General features: G+C 32.8%; 1 protein-coding gene across 1 annotated transcript in view; it reads right to left on the reverse strand.

Moving 5' to 3' along the window:
* LOC127701138 (protein sel-1 homolog 3-like) overlaps window positions 1–21,971 on the reverse strand; it is a 247,608-nt gene that overhangs the window by 130,399 nt on the left and 95,238 nt on the right. Inside the window, exons 10-11 of the mRNA XM_052204939.1 lie at window positions 9,913–10,047; window positions 8,811–8,928 (exon numbers count right to left, since the gene is read on the reverse strand). Of these exons, the coding sequence (XP_052060899.1) occupies window positions 8,811–8,928; window positions 9,913–10,047 (253 nt within the window). The remainder of the gene's footprint in view (window positions 1–8,810; window positions 8,929–9,912; window positions 10,048–21,971) is intronic.

The raw sequence follows: 21,971 nt of genomic DNA on the forward strand, positions 1-21,971 counted from the left end.
ATAATCATGACAATGGACATAAAATGTAAAAAAAAAAAAGAGAAATATGACCAAAATTATCATAGAATACAGATATGAAAGACCCCATCCAGAACCTAGTAAATGCTATAAGATGTGTCGATTATTTCGCATTTTCGGAAAAAATAAATCCATATATTGTATAGTTATTTTGCAGCAAAGTTCACGTATTGATGGTTTCAGAGAGTCACACCGAGCGAATATTTGAATTGAAGTAGATATTGTTCTTCCCGCTTCAAAACAGAACTGATTGAAGATATAATTAATGATATTAAAAAATGGCAGGGTGCTTTTTAAATGTCGGACCGATGATATTTTTTTTTCTATTTGAATAAATAAGAAAATCTCCAAAGCTTTACCTCAGAACCATGGAAAATATTTAAAACAGTAATGGGGATTTTTTTAAAGATCAGGCTTGCATAACAAAACACAAATGCTTTAAAATGTTCATAACTTTCCTTACAGCAGAGTTTACAATTCGATATGCTTGTATCAGAACGGAAACTTTAACTAAGACGATGAATTGTAACAGTAAACTGATAATTTTTTTACATCTTATAGACACATAATAAAGGTTTGATGGATTGATTTGTGTAAACGTCCAGTTGCAAATACTACATGAATCTCAGGTGTAGGAAGAAATTCACTATTATAATAACACTTTACTAAATTGTAAGCAGCTTTACCTTTTGTACTTCAAAATATGAAAACAACGATGTCATTCAGGAATAAACTAGAATAAATAAGATCAAATCGATAAACACGTTACGCTTTCTCAACCCAAGCTCAATCTTGTTGTGGACTTGGAAAAAAGTTAGTTTAACTTCTGCTTATTTGTGATCTTTTTTCATTTTAAACAAGAGAATACAAATTAATTATTTCAGTATAACTTGAGCCAAGGCGTGTGTATTGCATGATCCTATAATTTGAAAATACACGAGTATGCACATACATGTATTTTATCAGAATGTTTATGTTTACAATTGAAAATGTGTAATAATACAATAAAGAAAGAGCATGAATCAACTATCCCTTAATAGATGGCAAATGTGTCACTTGTATGTAAATGAAGGGATTTTCCTGACTGTGAAATGGTTCATCTTTTAGCACTACAGGGTACCATAAAAGAAAAACCGTATGTGTTAATTACCAAAATTGATCTAATAACGCTAATTGTGTATAATAAAATCCAGACGTTGTAAAGAGATTGATAATATACAAATATACCAATTACGCAAGCCAAGAATATGCCAGATAAAGACATCGGTTTCATTCTGTAATATTAAACATGCAGTTTGTATTCGTGAAAACGTGTTAATACTTTGAAAAACGCAAATAATTTAAAAGTTTACATGCTAGAAAATTAAAGAAGAAATAAGAACAGTTAATGTAACATTGTATCTAAAAATATGTTGAAATTATATACAGTAAAACTGTTTTTAAACAATTGTCTTTTGTATATAAAAAACATTCTCGTTTCCCCGCTTCTCATAGCAGATATAATAGATTCGATGCAAAGCAAGTAATTTAACTTTTAAATTGGGTATAATCTCTGTATTTCGTGTTCTAACAAGAATAAAAATGACCAACATTAATGGAAAAAAACTACATCAATTTCAATAATCTTCCTGCTCCTGTATCAGTTTTATTCTAATGATATATCCAAGTATTTAATCAATTAAAAATTTTAATAAAAAATATTGGTGCCCTTTGGTTTCCCGATCTTGACTTTATCCTATTTAAAGGTATAATGATGTAAAAAAAAAATCCCAGTACATGTATTTGTTCCAATCGAAGGCTCAACAATTTTAAAACATTTCTTATCAAGATTAGCATTTCATTTCAAATCAAAATAATGTTGTTGCTGAATGGTGTAAAGTTAATCGTCAATATCAAACTCTACCTCCATTTTGTCATCAGTGACAACATATTAAAATTTGAAAAACTTTGGATGAAAGGTTCACAAGTCATCGCACGGAAACGACTGGAGCAGCCCGCCCGCTCGTCTGCAGTACAACAATAAACAATAACGGGACTGGAAATCCGGTAATAAAAATAGCAAGTCATTAATAAATGTAAAATAAATCCGGTTTACTGTCACATTCGGACATCCGCATGTTTATGTCGTATACTTGTAAACTGGTGTTTGTCTTTGAGTCGCTTTTTGTTTTTACTCAATGCCATCAGCGGTGTGGCAGCACTGATTTTTGAAACTTGTCAGCAACAACGCTGATATATACCTGATATATAAGTTTTATAAAAATCTGGCAAGAATTGAAAAGAGCTAACAAGAAAATTGACGTTTCTAATCAAATTTCCGAAAAAACAAAAATGGTGAACCCTATTTTTTTATTACATATTCCGATGTTACTCGATTCAAAGTACATGTGTGCAAAAACATTTAGAAATCGGGAGATATGCCATTCGGTATCGTGTTATCTTGATATATAAGTATACAGTTTTGGATTATGAAGAAAAATTGCCCACTTGCAGGGGAACACGAAACTGCATTGAAAATGAAAAAAATCTGGAGAAAAATTAAACATACAAACCTAGGTTAGAAAAAGACACTACTTTTAAAAAAGAAATAAAAAAATTAACATTCAGAGATAAAATCATGATAATTTAGTGCAAATAAAAAAGACGTAGATAACTAGAATGACATCTTCTATGAGGGTGTGGATGGAGTTTACAGAATAGAGAACAAAGGGCTAAAAAATAAAGAATAGAAAAGAAAAGGATACGCCAAAAATTTAAGAATAGAAAATAGTTGGCTTCTAGAATATAAAGAATAGAGAATAATGGGCAAAATTTATATAGAATAGAGAAAAAATGGCGTAAATAATATTAAGAATTGAAGAACACCCACCTCCCTCCTTTTCCAGACTCCCTTTTATCCTATGACTGTAATGCGCCGTAATTCATAGGAACAAATAGATTTGAAATATATTATTTTCTCTCATAAAGTCTTTTGTATAGTTAGAAACATTGTCAACTAGTTATACTTATTATTAAAAATGAAATTGATATCTATTCGTTATTTCATGAATCACAGAGTTAAGTTTACTAGTGCATTCCAGGAATAAGGGACAAAAAATAACGGACAGGAAATCACATGACAAAAAAGTCACGATTTACAATAAAAGTTACGTACATATTAAATTTGATTATCATTATTTACAATGAACAAGATTTATATTTGGGTAGTTCATTTTATGACTTTCATTTAACATAGTTCTTCTCTTAGGTTATTTTTTACTTATGTGGACCATTTCGTTCATGGTATTCATCTGCTTGCGTTGTTGCATGTCTCCTCCCTACTCTAACGTCTTGGGTAGCATTTTTCATTTCTGTACTTTTGTCTTTGTGTTGTAAACGTTCACACTTTGTTTTTTGTGTAAATGGTTATTGAAACTTGGTTGATAAAAACGAAGCACTCAGACTGTCATATATTAGTTTTGGTACAATCTTAGTGCTAAAGATTAATCTCAATGTTAAGAGTGTATCTAGTAGCAAATTTAGAAGGATTGACAGCCTTTAAACTCATGTTGCGCTTGCAACCCTTAGAGTACTCTTTACCCTTCTCAGAACGCTCGGTTAATTTTTATTTGATCTACTTGAATCGTCTTTGAATTCTCATAGCATATGATATATGTCAACATTCTTTTTTTACTGAAAACTTTACAGAAAATTGTAAGAGTGGCCAGGGGCACCCCAATCTTTATCTTAGTTAATGAAAATAGCAACTTCAGTTTTTTCCAGCGCATAACTGTTGTCCTAACAAACTAGAACCTAAACTTAACAAGTAGATGCATCGCAGGAAAGCAGTATTTCACATACCCCCCCCCCCCCCCCCCAAAAAAAAAAAAACAAAACAAACAAACAAACAAACATACACAAACACAAAATAAATACAATACAAAAAATCACTGTTGCTAGTACCTGGACTATGACATGCGACCCCCAATGCTACTTAATACGGGTGCAGTACTAGTCCATAACTCATGTAGATATAAGAAGATGTGGTATGAGTGCCAATGAGACAACCCTCCATCAAAGTTGATTAGTAGATACAATCATGAAATGAGTGTGCGTCTCTTGCCAAAAGCAATTCACTTTAACATTTCTTTTTACATTTGAGCCACCTGTGATTTTTTTATTTTTGAAGCATTTTTTAAAATGTCTATTAATTTATGAACTAACCTCACATTTTGAATAGGCATTTAAATATATATGCATTCGCATTGATAGATTCTTGCAGATTTGCAACTTACATAATTAACTAATTACAAAGTAATTAAATTATTAAGGTTACTTTTGGTACCCAAAGAACTAAAACTTCAATAGTAAAACCTTTAAATTGAAGTTCAACCTGCATAGGTATTACAACATCGTGAACGGAGGAGTTGTATGTAAAATAAAAGATGTCGTATGGTAGCCAATGGGACGAATACTTTTATCCGCCGGGGACCAAAGGAATTAATATAAACAGCTTCAACGATAAGCATGATGCGAGTTAAAGATTGTAATGCATTATTATGTGTTGTGTAAATGTATTGAGTATAAACATGTGTATACGTGTATATACGATGTCCTCTTGTACACCTATGTGTCTGAGGTTTAATAATAAAGTATTGTCTATTGTCTATTGTAAAATCAGAAATGTGCCTAGAAATATATATAGACACATGTACAGGGGCTTGTCACCTTTTTTGTTTTATTTTTTTATTGGAAAATATTCTTTAATATTCAACATATTTAGAGTTTTAAACACTTATCAATGCGATTTAACAATAACGTTAGTTTATGTATGTTGCCCCTCTTTCCTTATTTTCCGCCTGTATTGAAAGCAAGTACAATGATACATGTTTTAGACTCGGCTGTTAAAAGGACAAATGATAGATGTAGTTATTTTTAAGACTTTGCGTAAAATATGTATAAGAATGAAGTGGAAGATTTTCCATTATTCAAACAAGAATCATATACATTTCCGCTAAAACTATTAGTCTAGACTTCGTCTTGTTGTACAGGGTACAATTGCCTTATATTTTTAAAAGATAGGTTTTCCATGATACGAGCCCCTATTAACATTAGTGTAATATGTATTTTGTCGTTTACAAATCTTCTTGAATTATGTTAAAACAAATTTACTTCGACACATCAATTTTGTGACTTATATAACCTTCAATCTTGTTTCAATGTTATTTCAATTAAAATGTGTGCAATGTATATGTTTAATGTAATTATTGCAAAGAAAAAAAACCCAAAAAAAACCAACTTATTTGATCATGATAGAAAAAAAAACGATTCCTGTTAAAGTACATATGAACACTGAAAAATTTTGGAATAAAATAGGCGGTAAATGAGATATCGAAGGACTGATAGTTCGATAACTTATTTTAGTTTTGCGTATTTAAAAACAACACAATCAAATGACAACGGGAGCATTGTTTTAAGACAATTTATAAATCATAAAGAAATGATAATTATTTGTGTCTTATTATATTGATGAATATTGATACTAGCGGTGGTCTTCCATTGATCTTTTCGGACCAGATCTTTCTGTAAAAGGTGATAATTGTCACACTTAACTGCTGAAAAACCCCGTTGATCGGAGGAAGGGCGACGTCTCGTCGATGGAATGATATTATCTATCGATTTTGTTTGATTTCATTGGTAAATTGTGTGTCAATTATGACACGTGACTCACTGGTTCTTTGTTTGTAATTTTTAACTTTCTTTCTCACACACAAGAAAGTTTTTGCAGAGGACGCTTCATGAAGCACACGGAGTTCAACATCTCGTGACTGGACTTAACGGATAAGGAAAACAAATGTTACAAATATTCTTCAATAGATTTAACGTTTATATATGTGTGCAAACTAGCTGATTCTTAAAAAAAAACATTCTCTCAAGATGTGTTTTGTGTCAAATATTATGTGGCAACTAATCTACCGATGAAGGAATATTTCTAGACTATTTCAGAAACTTGGACTTTTTATAAAAACTTGATAAATCGCTCGATAACCTTCCGAATGTTACCGATTTTAAATTTGATACTGAGGCCGCATATCTAGTATTGTATAGGCTTAATTTGTATATGTGTATTATTTCTACCAGTAACCAGAGACATATATATATATAGTATATATGTATCTGCAGTAACATATAATACATATTGTAGTATATGTCTCTTTTTAAAACAATACATTCTATGTTTTATAAACAGAGTGAATCATGACTCGTGCAATTCCAAAAGTTTCAAAGAGATACTCAAAGGAAACGATCGTTTTATGCTATGCGAATGAACCATCATAACTTCCCGAGAATAGAAGATTTTGATGGATAAAGAAATTCACGCAGTGCATCAAATAGAGAAGAGATCAAGAACCGATTTTGTAGACCCGATTTTTTTTTTTATTAAAACGAAATTATTAAAATACATGTATAATAAATGATATAACCAATATGGCAAAACCAATCCCAAAGCAGCTATATTTGTCATATCATAGATTGACCAGTAAAGCTATGGCAATATTTGTCCATATAATCTGCACCTTTCAAATATATCAGCAAATTAAAAGCAAATATAACTATTTACCATACATTTCCAGCTGTCTTAAATATCTTTCTTTATAATATCTTTGCATACATATTCAAAGTTACATATGCCCAATATATTTACACATACATTTCTAGCTGTCTGAAATATCTTTCTTTATCATTTCTTTGCATATGTATTCAAAGTTACATATGCCCAATATATTTACACATGTCATGGATATTATCATTTGACCACATTTCTTAATTAAACAAATTGTCTGCAAATCTATGTATTTACCATACATTTAGGAATATGTTCAAAGGCTTTTGATATGTTCTGATTTGACATACATTTCAGTCGACTATAAAGACTAACAACAATATTACTTTACAATACATTTGACAGGTCTCTGCAGATTAAAGGAAATGATGCTTTACACCCCTCTATAAAGTTCTCGTTTTAAATTGGTTTACATACCAGGCAAATGAAGATGCATCTTACACTTTATAACCCTTATAAAACTATGTGAATGATGATGCTTTGCTACCTAGACAAAGACACACATTTGCGGATAAATTTACATCATAGAAAAATACATGACAAAGATTTCCATTTGCAGAGGTATACAAATACATATGTTTGCGAACGTTTTGAGATGGTCATAAATATATGCAAATTATAAACTTTAAAATGGTTTGATTAGGTGTTAATATATTTTATAAACCGCGGTCTCTCATAACCGCCCATAGGAGGGTATAGCACACGAAATGTTGATATTTACTGCATGTAAAGACAAGATAAACTAAGTGCAGCGGTTTGTAAATATATGTAAATGTCGGTCTCTGAATACATTTACATAACATTTGCATACCTCTTCAAATCCGGGATTTCGTGTAGTGATATATATTCATTATTCTACAATAATTGCAGTATAACTGGTCACAGTACGATAATTAAGCATGCTATGGTTATAACGGCATGTTATAGTACATGTTAAAGTATGCTCGCATATATTAGATAAGTAACAAATCTTACATGTACATATATATGCTAGATTGCATATACTGATATAGCTTAAAACGATTTTTTTATACATGTATGTTCATTCCAAATGTACATGCACATTGTAGTTGTAAGTTGCACTTGCGGTACATGTACATGCTATTTTGCATAAACAACTTTAACTAAAAAACGATTTTTTTATACGCCCGTCAAATTTTTGACGGGACGTATTATGTTATACAAATGTCCGGCGTCCGTCCGTCTGTCTGTCCGTCTGTCTGTCCGGCGTAAACATGTCGCACCGTAACTTGAGAATGACTTATCCAAATTTCATGAAACTTAACATAGTTGTTTCTTATGATGGTCAAACGATCTGTATACTTTTTGGTGAAAATAAGATTAAAACTTTTTGAGTTACGGGACTTAGTAACTAAAACAGGTGTGTGTTTTTTTTCACATGTCGCGCCGTATCTCAAAAACAATTTATGATTATTGCTTAAAACTTTACACACTTCTTAGTTATATTAATCTTAAGATCTGTATACTTTTTGGTGATGATTCAAAATTTTATTTTAGAGATATTGAGTATTTTGTTAAAAAAAGGGGGAGGGGTTTTTCACATGTCGCGCCGTATCTCAAAAACAGTTTATGATTATTGCTTAAAACTTTACACACTTCTTAGTTATATTAACCTTAAGATCTGTATACTTTTTGGTGATGATTCAAAATTTTATTTTTGAGTTATTGAGTATTTTGTAAAAAAAGGGGGAGGGTTTTTTCACATGTCACGCCGTATCTCAAAAACAATTTATGATTATTGCTTAAAATTTTACACACTTCTTAGTTATATTAATCTAAAGATCTGTATACTTTTTGGTTTTGATTCAAAATTTTATTTTTGAGATATTGATTTTTTTTTTAAAAGGGGGGTTTTCACATGTCGCGCCGTATCTCAAAAACGATTTATGATTATTGCTTAAAATTTTACACACTTCTTAGTTATATTAATCTTAAGATCTGTATACTTTTTGGTTTGATTCAAAATTTTATTTTAGAGATATTGAGTTTTTTGTAAAAAAAAAAAGGGGGTTTTCGCATGTCACGCCGTATGTCAGAAACTATTTATGCTTATTGCATAAAAATTCACACACAAGACGACGGGTGTATCATGCGCTCATGGCGCAGCTGTTTATTATGTAGTCTTTCCAAATTTGCATGTGCATTGAAGTTGTAAAGTTGCACTTACGGTAAGCTTGCTCTTTATCTACTGGCACTCCATCTAAACCATACATATGTTTGTGACCAAGGCACAGTGATGAAAGACGATGTTGGCCCCTTGCAGCGAGTAGAAGGTATGCCTGGCTCTGGAATAGATAAAAACAGAAAACTCACATATCAGACCATTAGAATCGATAAATAATTTTGAACATTGCCTCATGAAATTGAACTATGAATGAAAATTGCTGCAAATTCTTTAATCAAATATTTTGTACAAATAAAAGTTTAAGTATTTCTATGGTCACACACCTTTCATATCTTAAACTATTAAAGGAATCCCATACCGGTATTTCTAAATTCAATGTAGGATACCAATGGAAGTGCGAATGGCACTTGTGTCTTGAATAAACTTTAACAAGTACGTTCGAGTAAAACCGATAAGGAAGAATAATACATAAGAGCTTATTAACCGTTATCAAAATTCTTTGCTTGAGTGAGTAGGAAATTTTATACTAAGAATATATCATTTAAATCATTGCAGTACCGAATCACTAGCTTACTCGGTGGATTCTACCCATAGGGACTGACGGTCCACCAATATCGACACCAACTTATTGGTAAAAAATGTAATAATATAACTGATACACATATTCCGTCTTTTCCATTGTATAATACAGACTTTAGTACACATTACACATCTTTCTGGAATAGCCTTCTTTAAACAAAAAGCTAAGAATTTTATATTAAAACAAAAAGAAGTCAGTATGTCATCAGACACCTCAAGATGGCTTTTGATGTTTTGTGTCGTCGGGTGCCTGTTTCACCAGGAACTTTCATAGCCATTGCATTCGACAGCTTAAGACGAATAATTATTTACATAAAAACAGACTGATAATTCAAAACCAAAAAAAAAAGGAAAGATCGACTTTAAAAATGATCCCTTACCTAAAAATAATGAAATGCATTTACAAATTATTCATCCACACTTTTGATTGAACATACAAGAGATCCTTTTGCTGCTTTAAAGATAAATAAGTGATTTTTTAATAACGCTGATTGGATGTTGCATTCACAAATATTTTTGAAATGAAATGATTTGTTTAAAAATGTAACCATAGTAGTAGCAATACCTGTATTTCATCAGCTTTCACTCCTATACCATTGTTTAATATTACCGACACCATAAACATCGCATCGTAGTTTCCAAAACAGGCTGATTGTTTCAATATAGGTAGGGCTGCTTTAACCTTTCTCAGACCCTTCTCCTATAATATACATCAACGGCATAAATAGTACTGGATAACATTAGTTCGCTCACTGCCAAAACAAATTATAAAGGAGAGCAAACGAAATATTTTAGAATTGCTTCAAAATACAAATTAATAAATTGATATTTGACACAAAAACACGAGACGCAGTGATTTAAAAACGAACATAATTCAATAGATCTATTATGCAAAGATAATAGATTTTAAGGATAATTCCCTAAATGTTGAACGGTAAAAAAATGATTACTGTAAGCAATATAGAGGCAAAATACCATATAAAAAAGATTAAATTTCTGCACGTGTAAATTAACTTCCCCAATAAATCTATATTGTTCTTTATTTACACAGAAAGATTTGACTATCCTTCAAAACGTTTTATGTAAAAGCAAGATCTACAATTTATTGTTGAAGACAGTATTTGACCCGCTTAAAGTGTCGACAATTTTGTTGTCGCATTGGTTTTAATCTCGCATATTCTAACGATAAATTCATTGTATGTAAATTGTCAATTTATGAATGTGTGATTACAATGTTAACTTGAACTCTAACTAAAATTCAAATCAAAGAACCAATACTTATAAAAAAAATTATCACAAAATTCCTATAGCTAAAAGGAAATTTACATTGGAAGAAATGGAGACGAATAGCTTCATATTATAATAAACAATTAGCAAGAGTAATACCCTTTATAACAGGAGCAGGACCCCCCCCCCCCCCCCCCCACAAAAACCTACCGCCCGAAGATAAAGCCCAATTGTGAACTTTTTTGTAGTTAAAATTCTAAGATCAATAATAACCTTTATTTATAACGCCCCCCATATGGCAAAATCCTAAGTACTTTACTCGTAGGATGTGCACCACGTGACCTCGGTCTTTTTGGTTGAATTACTTCCCTTAGTTGTAGATTGAAAAATATAAATTATATCAAATTTGCGGATAATCAAGTCTTTTTCGTCTTCGATCTAAAACTAACGTGTCTTTGAAAACTTCCTTTAGAGGATATTCACAAATATGTTGTGAAGTTCTAAAGAAAAATGCTTAAAACTTGACTATTTACCAAATGGGAAGGTTGAAATCATCATGTTTTTTTTTTTATCGAAAACTCAAGAAAATAGATGATATAAAAGTTATTTAACCAGAAAATTCAACATGCAAGGTGTTTCCCTATATGAGTACAAATAATAAAAAATTACTTCTCATCGCTTCTTTTCTATTTTGAATCTTTTGTTTTTACGAATTTTTGTTATTTTATATTTTATGATTTTTATTATTAACCTTACTATGATAAGTTAATTCACAGATAATTGGATGTAAAATTTAATAACAAAAATATTCATTGTTTATTTTTAATTTTTAATTAAAGATCCCCTGGAAAAACCGATATATTCCCGATTGTTCCTTTAATAATTGTCTTAAAAAAAATCTAGAATTCTGATTGTCCCCCTTCAAACGTCCTGATGAATAGTAACATTGATTTGTTTGCTTCACGTTTTCCAATTCCTAGATTTGTTTCTTGGTCTTTTGACCCACAAGCTACTTTTGTAGATGCTTTTAATTTTTCAAGGTCTGAATTAAGACCGTACATTTTTCTACCTTTTTCCTTGTTGGGGAAATTATAATGAAAATTCTTAATGATAAAGTTGAGAAGGCTATTTTGATTATTCCTTTTTGGCCTGCCCAGAGTTGGTTTTCTTTGCTAATATAATTGTAATTTCTTTGCCAGTGAGACTGCCTCAGCACAAAGATTTAGTAACGATGCCACATACAGGAGAATGCCATCCATTAAGGAAGAGACTAAATTTTGGAATTTCTAAGTACTGTTGGTACCTTAGGGCACCATTGGCTACATTTGCATAACGTTTCAATGGGTTGGCTCTTATAACAAAAGATTTCGAATTTTGATTTTTTTTAACATTTTTTTTAGTTTCCATGGTAACCGTGGCAATCTTGCACATTCCAAAGTCAGGTGCACAACTTCCCATGGCGGTCAACATTATAGCATAGTTCCATCAAGATTGGTCCATTCAATTCCGAGAACTAGCGTGGATAAATGTGTGGAAGAATAAAAATAATATCTAGATTTGTAATTAATAGCAATAACGGATGCCACCCTTCCCCCATTGCCAGGGTAACGGCAGCCATTTTTTAAATTCCAAAGTCAAAGAGTGCATCTACACATGCAAATTAACATTTCTGTAAAGTTTCATTAAGTTTGGAGCATTTTGAAATTTTGGACATTTTTGTGGTTTCCATGCTAACGGCGGCCATTTTGAAAATTCCAAAGTCGAACTGCAAATCAGCACATGCCAGTTATCATTTCTGTGAAGTTTCTTTCAGTTTGGAACACTTTGATTTTTTTCGCATTTTTTATGTTTCCATGGAAACGGCGGCCATATTTTACCATTCCATAGCAAGGTGTTCAACTTCACATGGGGGTCCTCATTATAGTTGAGTTCCATCAACATTGGTCCGTTCAATTCTGAGAACTAGCGCGGACAAAAAGTGTGGAAGAAAAATAATAAAAATTAAAAACTAATTGTTCAGAAAACAATTGAAGGTCTTTCCACCCGAAACGATATATTTTGATGTGAAAAATATTAAAACTCGGTTAGAAATGTATATTTCAGCGCCAAATGATAGCTTATTATACGCTGAATTTAAAAATATATGGTTTCTATACATTTTTGTTTGAAATAAGGGAGATAATTTGTTACTTCTTGTTTGAAAAAGGTCACTTCCGGTATCATTTGATAGTTTACTTGACACTGATTCCAAAAATATATGGTTCTATGTACTTTTACATTAAATATGGACAAGAAATAGCTACTTCCGGTTTACAAAAGGTCATTTCCGGTAGATTTTTTCAAGGTCATATGACTTGCAACTTAATGCACAAAGTACCATAGCTTTATCAGGCATACATTAAAAGTTAAAGCAAGGGTCGAAATCTAGAACGTCAATTTCAAATTTTGACCTTGACCCCAATTTCAAGGTCATGAAACAAGGGCCTCAAATCAAAACACTCTAGGTCTCTACTATATATTGGTAATGAGTTATATTACCATACAGCTAATATTAGATATAAAAGGGGTGAAAACTCCCATTAAATGTATATGTACCCTTTCAACTAAAATTTACGTGTTACGACATGTCGCAACTAACAATTCTGTAAAAATATTTTGTCGATATCTTATACAATCTCTGAAAATAAGTGATAACAAGCCAAAATCAAAATTTAGAATATGACCTTGACCTTTGACCTTGACCTTATTTTCTTTTTTTTGGACCGAGGACCTCAAATCAAAAGACCTCTGGTCTCTATAAGTTATGGTTTTTCAGTTACAAATGCACATCACTTATACCAAATGCATAAGGGGAAATAACTCTCATATGGAGTCTCCGGATAGCTTCGGTCAAAGTTAACCAAATAATTCTGAGGCTATAACGAGCAATTTGGTAAAATAAATTAGTCGGTTTCTTGTGTGGTTGCGACATATAAGTAATAACAAGAAAAACAGTGTTCGGGGATGTAACTCTTACATCGAAAAGTTTTTGGTTACGCGGTGTCAGTTTCAAAAGCGTATTAACTGTTCGATATCATATACCATATGTCTAAGCGACATCTTGCGAAACAAAAAAACAGCAAAGGAAAAAGTATTAGGCGGAAGATAAAAAATAATAATAGTAATCAGAAGAAAAACAATAGGTCTTTCCACGGAAAAGTGGAAAGACCTAACTAGATTTGCCATTGCAAGCAATAGCGGATGGCACCCTTCCCCCATTGTCAGGTGAGCGGCAGCCATTTAGCAAATTCCAAAGTCAAAGAGTGCATCTACACATGCAAATTATCATTTTTGTAAAGTTTCATTAAGTTTGGAGCATTTTGAAATTTTGAACTTTTTTGCTGTTTCCATGGTTATGGCAGCCATTTTGAAAATTCCAACTTCAAAATGTAACTCTGCCTATGCCAGTTACCATTTCTGTAAAGTTTCATCCAGTTTGCAGCATTTTAATTTTTTTTTAAATTTTGAACATTTTTGCTGTTTCCATGGTTACAGTGGATAATTCCAAAATTCTAAAAGCAGACATCTCATTGCCACATGTCATGTTATATATCAATACAGTTTCATTGACTTTGGTCAAATACTCTTTAAAAAAATGGTGGTTTTATGCATTTTCCCATAGGGTCAATGTAAAACTTGCCCCCAGAATCGCCAAAAACGGCCCCCAACCATTGTTCTGCTGTTTCCATGGTAACGGCAGCCATTTTGAAATTTCAAAGTCGGATATCACATCTACACGTGACAGGTCACATTACTTACAAGTTTCATAAAAATTGGACCAATTTTCAAATATAGGCATTCGTGTTTCCATGGTTACGGTGGCCATTTTTGAACATCCAAAGTCAAATGCCACATCTACATAAGACAGTCAACATTTGTGTAAAGTTTCATTAAGTTTGAAGAATTTTGAATTTTTTTGACATTTTTGCAGTTTCCATGGTAACGGCAGCCATTTTGAAAATTCCAAAGTCGGATGACACATCTACACATGACAGGCCACATTACTGTCAAGTTTCATAAAGATTAGACCAAATCTAGAGATTTTTCGCATTTTTGTTGTTTCCATGGCAACGGCGGCCATTTTGGAAATTCTAAAGTCAAATTCCAAATCTACATACATTGTTAACATCTCTGTAAAATTTCATCAAATTTGAAGCATTTAAAAAAAAATTTCACATTTTTGCAGTTTCCATGGTAACGGCGGCCATTTTAAAAATTCCAAAGTCGATATACTGCTACACATTGTGCTACCTGTAATAATCTATCATTATATAACATAAAAAGTACATAGGAATAATTCAACACTATCACATGACTAATCACATGACTATTGTTCTAGAATGTTCCATGAAAATTGACCCCCTAAAATAATGCCAAGATGACCCCGGGCTGAAATAAAAAATGTGGAATGGACACCTGGACATCGGTCTCTTGTATTACACAAAACTTAAAGGTTCTACCAGTAGCGAATCAATAGTCGAAAAATGACCCCACCCATGTTCCGGCCCCCAAATAGTGCCAAGTTGACCCCCATTTGAAATAAAAAATAGTGAATGCACCCCTAGGGATACTACCCCATCATCATACCAAATATAAAGTTTCCATCATTTAAGGCTTGGAAGAAAATGGTCGGACAAATTAGGGTTAAGAAGAATAAAAATAATAATAATAATTAGAAACGGGACAAAAACATAAAGTCCCCAAAACTCCGTTTTGGCGACTTAACTAGATTTGCCATTGTCAGCAATAGCGGATGGCACCCTTCCCACATTGCCACTTAACTACAGCCATTTTTAAAATTTAAAACAGTATTTACACATAAATACATTACAACATATTTGTTTGTAAATTTTCAGATAGTTTTGAGCATTTCTCAATTTTTCACATTTTTGCAGTTTCCATGGCAACGGCGGCCATTTTGGAAATTCCGAAGTCTAAAGTCTTATCTTTACTTGCCATTTACCATTTATAATGAGTATCATTAAGTTTGAAGCATTCTGAGATTTTTTGACATTTTTGCTGTTTTCATGGTAACTGTGTCCATTTCGAAAATTCCAACAACAGTTTCAGCATTGACTTATGCCATGTTATATATTCATGAAACTTGTTTCAGTTTGATCTTATAATCCTTAAGAAAATGCTGCTTTGATGGTTTTTCCCATAGGATCAATGTTAAACTTCTCTCCAGTTTCCATGGCAATGGCAGCCATTTTGAAAATTCAAAGTACTGTTGGTACCTTAGGGCACCACTGCCAACATTTACATAAACTTTCAAGAGGTTGCCTCTTATAACGAAAGATTTAGAATTTTGAGCTTTTTTTAACATTTTTGCAGTTTCCATGGTAACGGCGGCCATTTTGAACCATTCCAATGTCTCTTGCACGTATTCACATGATGGTTCATATCATGGTATAGTTCCATCAACATGGGTCTGACCAGTCCCGAGAAATAGCATGGACAAAATGTGTGGAAGAATAAAAATAATAATAACTAGAATTGCCATTGCAAGCAATAGCGGATGTCACCCTGGTCTGCCAATTGCCACTAAACAGCAGCCATTTCGAAATTTTCCATCAGTGAATGCAGATTTATGCATGACAACAGATCTATCTGTTTTAAATTCCAAGGAATTTTGAGCATTTTGATATTTTTTATTATTTTGCTGTTTCCATGGTAACGGCCGTCCTTTTTTAAAAATTCCAAAGTCAAACTACTGCTGCATATTGTTTTCCCCATAATAATATACCATCATATTACATTTAATGTCTGTAGACCTATTTTAACACTAATGTTCTGGAATGTTCCATGAAAAATTCACCCCTTCAAATTATTCCAAGGATACCCCCCAGTTGAAATAAAAATATTCCATGTTGAAGTCTGCACGAGTCTCTTAATATCATAGAAGTTTAATATAAATTGGAACACATTTCTATCTTTCACACTTTTGCTGTTTCCATGGCAATGGCAGCCATTTTTTTTATTCTAAAGTCAGGTGCACAACTACACATGGTGGTTTACATTATGGTATAGTTCCATCACAATTTGTCCATTCAATTCCGAGACTAAGCTGGACAAAAAGTGTGGAATAAGGATAATAAAAAAAAGAATCGAACAATAACAATATGTCACCCGACCTCCGTCAGGGTGACATAATAATAATAAAAAGAAAAAAAAGAAACGAACAATAACAATTTGTCACCCCAACTCCGTTGAGGGTGCCATAACTAGATTTGCAATTGCAAGCAATAGCGGGTGGCACCCTTCCCCCGTTGCCAGGTGAGTGGCAGCCATTTAGAAAATTCCAAAGTCAAAGGGTGCATCTACACATGCAAATTATCCTTTTTGTAAAGTTTCATTAAGTTTGGAGCATTTTAAAATTTTGAACATTTTTGCTGTTTCCATGGTTACGGTGGCCATTTTGAAAATTCCAACTTCAAAATGCAACTCTGCCTATGCCAGTTACCATTTCTGTAAAGTGTCATCCAGTTTGCAGCATTTTGATTTTTTTTGAAATTTTGGACATTTATGCTGCAGCCATGGTTACAGTGGATAATTCCAAAATTCTAAAAGCAGACATCTCATTGCCACATTTCATGTTATATATCAATACAGTTTCATTGACTTTGGTGAAATACTCTTTAAGAAAATGCTGATTTTTTGCATTTTCCCATAGGGTCAATGTTAAACTTGCCCCCAGTTTCCATGACAACGGCGGCCATTTTGGAGTATCCAAATATTGTCTTGGCATCTTTGCATACTGGGTAACATTTTCATTAAGTTTCATCCAGTTGGGTCTTATAACGGAAGAGTTAGAATTTTTGATATTTTAGCAGTTTCCATGGTAACGGCAGCCATTTCGAAAATTCCGAAGTCAAACTGCAAATAGGCACATGCCAGTTACCATTCCTGTGAAGTTTCTTCCAGTTTGGAACACTTTGATTTTTTTGGCATTTTTGCTGTTTCCATGGAAACGGTGGCCATTTTTTACCATTCCATAGCAAGGTGCACAGCTTTACATAGGGGTCCTCATTATAGTAGAGTTCCATCAACATTGGTCCATTGGATTCCAAGAACTCGCGCGGACGAAATTTGCGCAAGAAAAATAATAACTAGATTTGTAATTGCGAGCAATAACCGATGGCACCCTCGTTCCCCATTGCTATGGTAACGGCCGCCATTTTGAAAATTCCAAAGTCGAAGAGCATCTACACATGCCAATTAACATTGTAAAGTTTTATTAAAATGGAGCATTTTTATTTTTTTGGCATTTTTGCTGTTTCCATGGAAACGGCAGCCATGTTTTACCATTCCATAGCGAGGTGCAAAACTTCACATGAGGTTCCTCATTGTAGTTGAGTTCCATAAACATTGGTCCGTTCAGCGCGGACAAAATGTGTGGAAGAAAAATAAGAAAAAAGAGAAACGTAGAATAACAGTATGTCACTCCAACTCCGTTGAGGGTGCCATAATAATAAAAAAAAAAAGAAATGGAGGAAAGCAATGTGTCACCCGACATTGTCGATCGGGTGACATAATAATAAAAAAAAAAGAAACGGAGGAAAAACAATATGTCACCCGACATTGCCGATCGGGTGACATTATAAGAAAAAAAAGAAACGTAGAATAACAATATGTCAAACCCAACTCCGTTAAGGGTGCCATAATAACTAGATTTGCCATTGCAAGCAATAGCGGATGGCACCCTTCCCACATTGCCACTAAACTGCAGCCATTTTGAAAATTTAAAACAGTCAATGCACATAAATACATCACAATTTATTTGTCTGTAAATTTTCAGGAAATTTGGAGCATTTTTCAATTTTTCACATTTTTGCAGTTTCCATGGCAACGACGGCCAGTTTGGAAATTTCAAGTTCAAAAGACTCATCTTTTCTCACCAGTCAACAATTATTTTAAGTTTCATTAAGTTTGGATCATTTTGAAATTTTTTGGACATTTTTGCCGTTTCCATGGTTACGGTGTGCTTTTCGAAAACTCCAACAACAGTTGCAACATTGACTTATGCCATGTTATATATTCATGAAGTTTTATTGAGTTTGATCTAATATTCCTTAAGAAAATGCTGCTTTGATTTTTTTTCCCATAGAGTCAGTTTAAAGTTTCAATGGGTTGGCTTTTATATCAAACGATTTAGAATTTTGATTTTTTTTAACATTTTTTTTAGTTTCCATGATAACCGTGGCAATCTTGCACATTCCAAAGTCAGGTGCACAACTTCACATGAAGGTCAACATTATAGCATAGTTCCATCAAGATTGGTCCATTCAATTCTGAGAACTAGATTGGACAAAAAGTGTGGAAGAATAAAAATAACTAGATTTGCCATTGCAAGCAATAGCGGATGTCACCCTTCCCCCCATTGCCACTAAATGGCACCCATTTCAAAAATTTTAAACAGAGAATGCACACATATGCATGGCAATACATCTTTCTGTAAATTTTCAGAAAATTTGAAGCATTTTCAAAAATTTCACATTTTGACCTTTTTTGCATTGTTTCCATGGTAACGGCAGCCATTTTGGAAATTCCAACGCTAATTGCCGTTTCCACACATGACACTCAACATTATTATGAAATTTCATTGAGTTTGAAGCATTCTGAAAATTTTGAAATTTTTGCTCCTGTATCCATGGTAACGAAGTAGTTCCAATGATAGTCAAAATCATTCAAAACCTGTATATAATAGACAACTATATTGTATAACAATTTGATGATTTTAAGTTAAAGCATACCAAAATTATTTACCAAACCCTTAAGTTTTTGGAGCATTTTGACCTTTTTGCATTGTTTCCATGGTAACGGCAGATATTTTGGAAATTCCAACGCCAAGTTCCACATCTACCAATGTTGTTTATCGTTACTGTGAAGTTTCAAAACATTTTGAGCATTTTGATATTTTTGAAATTTTTGATGTAGTTTCCATGGCAACATAGTAGTTTCAATGATTGCCAAAATCATCCAAAACCAGTATATAGTGGGCACCTACATGGTATTAAAATATAATGATTCTAAGTTTAAGCATCTCCAAATAATTCACCAAAACCAAAAACTGGATTTTTTCACATTTGTGCCGTTTCCATGGTAACGACAGCCATTTTTAATGTTCTTAAGACCTACTGCAACCAGAAATTTTGTGTTCCTCATTATAGTTAACTATCATTAAGATTGCTTCCATTGGCTCCAAAAAAACTGCAGGACAAAATAAGGTGGAAGAATAATAAAAATAACTAGATTTGTAATTGCTAGCAATAACGGATGGCACCCTTCCCCTATTGCCAGGGTAACGGCAGCCATTTTGAAAATTCCAAAGTCAAAGAGTGCATCTACACATGCTGATTAACATTTTTGTAAAGTTTCAATAAGTTTGGAGCATTTTGATATTTTTGACATTTTTGCAGTTTCCATGGTAACGGCGGCCATTTTGAAAATTCCTAAGTCAAACTGCAAATCAGCACATGCCAGTTACCATTCTTGTGGAGTTTCTTCCAGTTTGGAACACTATGATTGTTTTCGCATTTTTGCTGTTTCCATGGAAACGGCGGCCATTTTTTACCATTCCATATCAAGGTGCACAAATTTACATGGGGGTCCTCATTATAGTTAAGTTCCATCAACATTGTTCCATTGGATTCCAAGAACTCGCGCGGACAAAATGTGTGGAAGAAAAATAATAAAAATTGAAAACCAATTGTTCAAAGAACAATTAAAGGTCTTTCCACATCTATTTTCTAAATAATTGATAGGAAGCTACTTCTGGTTTACTCAAAGTTATAAATAGCGTCAAAGTATAGATTTCTTCATACTGATTCAATAAATAAATGGTTTCTATATACTTTTGCCTGAAATAAGGGAGATAATTGCCAACTTCCAGTTTAGAAAATGTCACTTCCAGTCTCATATGATAGCTTTATTCACACTGATTCCAAAAATATATAGTTTGTATATACTTATGCCTGTAATAAGGAAGATAATATGCTACTTCCGGTTTATAAAATGTCACTTCCGGTCTCAAATGATAGGTTAATCTATGATCATTCAAAAAATATATGGTTTCTAGGTACTTTTCCTTTCCATGAAATAAGTGCAAAAAATACTACTTCCGGTTCACTACAGTTCACTTCCGGTTTACTTTTTTCAAGGTCATATGTCAACCAACAGTTTGCAAAAGACCCTATGGCTTCATCATGTACCAAGTTGGAGTAATAATCAATTAACCTGAAATTGAATCATTTCAGGAACAATAACTCCTATAAGATATCATTGGATTGTTTCAGACCAAATGTATCATATCTTAATCACAATTAAGCAAACATTTTGCACTAGTTCTTTAATTTGTATCTTTAAAAGTGACAGAGGAGATCAAAGAACAAGGAAAGGTCAAAATTTAGAATATGACCTTGACCTTTGACCTTGGCCTCAATTTCATTTAAATGAACCAAGGAACTCAAATCAATATACCTTAGGTCTCTATCTCTTACCATTCATGCTATACATTTATATATCCCTTATGTCAAATACAGAAGGGGAAATAACTCTCATATGGAATTTACGTATCGCTTCGGTCAAAATTTGACAAAACATCCTGAGGATATAACGAGCAATTTGGTAAAATAAATTTGTCGCTTTCTTTTACGGTTACGTAGGAGATGCACGCACAAGGAAAACAGTATTCAGGGAGATAACTCCTACAAAGAAAAGTATTCAGTTAAGCAGGGTCAATTTCAAAGGCGCATAAACTGTTCGATATCATATACGAAACATCTAAGCGACATCTTCCGAAACAAAAATTTATCGCAAGAACAAAATTTGGCGGAAGAAAAAAAAAAAATTAAAAACCAATTGTTCAAAGAACAATTGAAGGTCTTTCCACATGAATTTTCTAAATAATTGATAGGAAGCTACTTCTGGTTTACTCAAAGTTATAAATAGCGTCAAAGTATAGATTTCTTCATACTGATTCAATAAATAAATGGTTTTATATACTTTTGCCTGAAATAAGGGAGATAATTGCCAACTTCCGGTTTAGAAAATGTCACTTCCGGTCTCATATGATAGCTTTATTCACACTAATTCCAAAAATATATAGTTTGTATATACTTATGCCTGTAATAAGGAAGATAATATGCTACTTCCGGTTTATAAAATGTCACTTCCGGTCTCAAATGATAGGTTAACCTATGATCATTCAAAAAATATATGGTTTCTAGGTACTTTTCCATGAAATAAGTGCAAAAAATACAACTTCCGGTTCACTCAAGATCACTTCCGGTTGACTTTTTTCAAGGTCATATGTCAACCAACAGTTTGCAAAAGACCCTATGGCTTTATCACGTACCA

The sequence above is a fragment of the Mytilus californianus genome, unplaced genomic scaffold, assembly GCF_021869535.1.
Source record: "Mytilus californianus isolate M0D057914Y unplaced genomic scaffold, xbMytCali1.0.p SCAF_5, whole genome shotgun sequence".
Classification (NCBI taxonomy): Eukaryota; Metazoa; Mollusca; class Bivalvia; order Mytilida; family Mytilidae; genus Mytilus; species Mytilus californianus.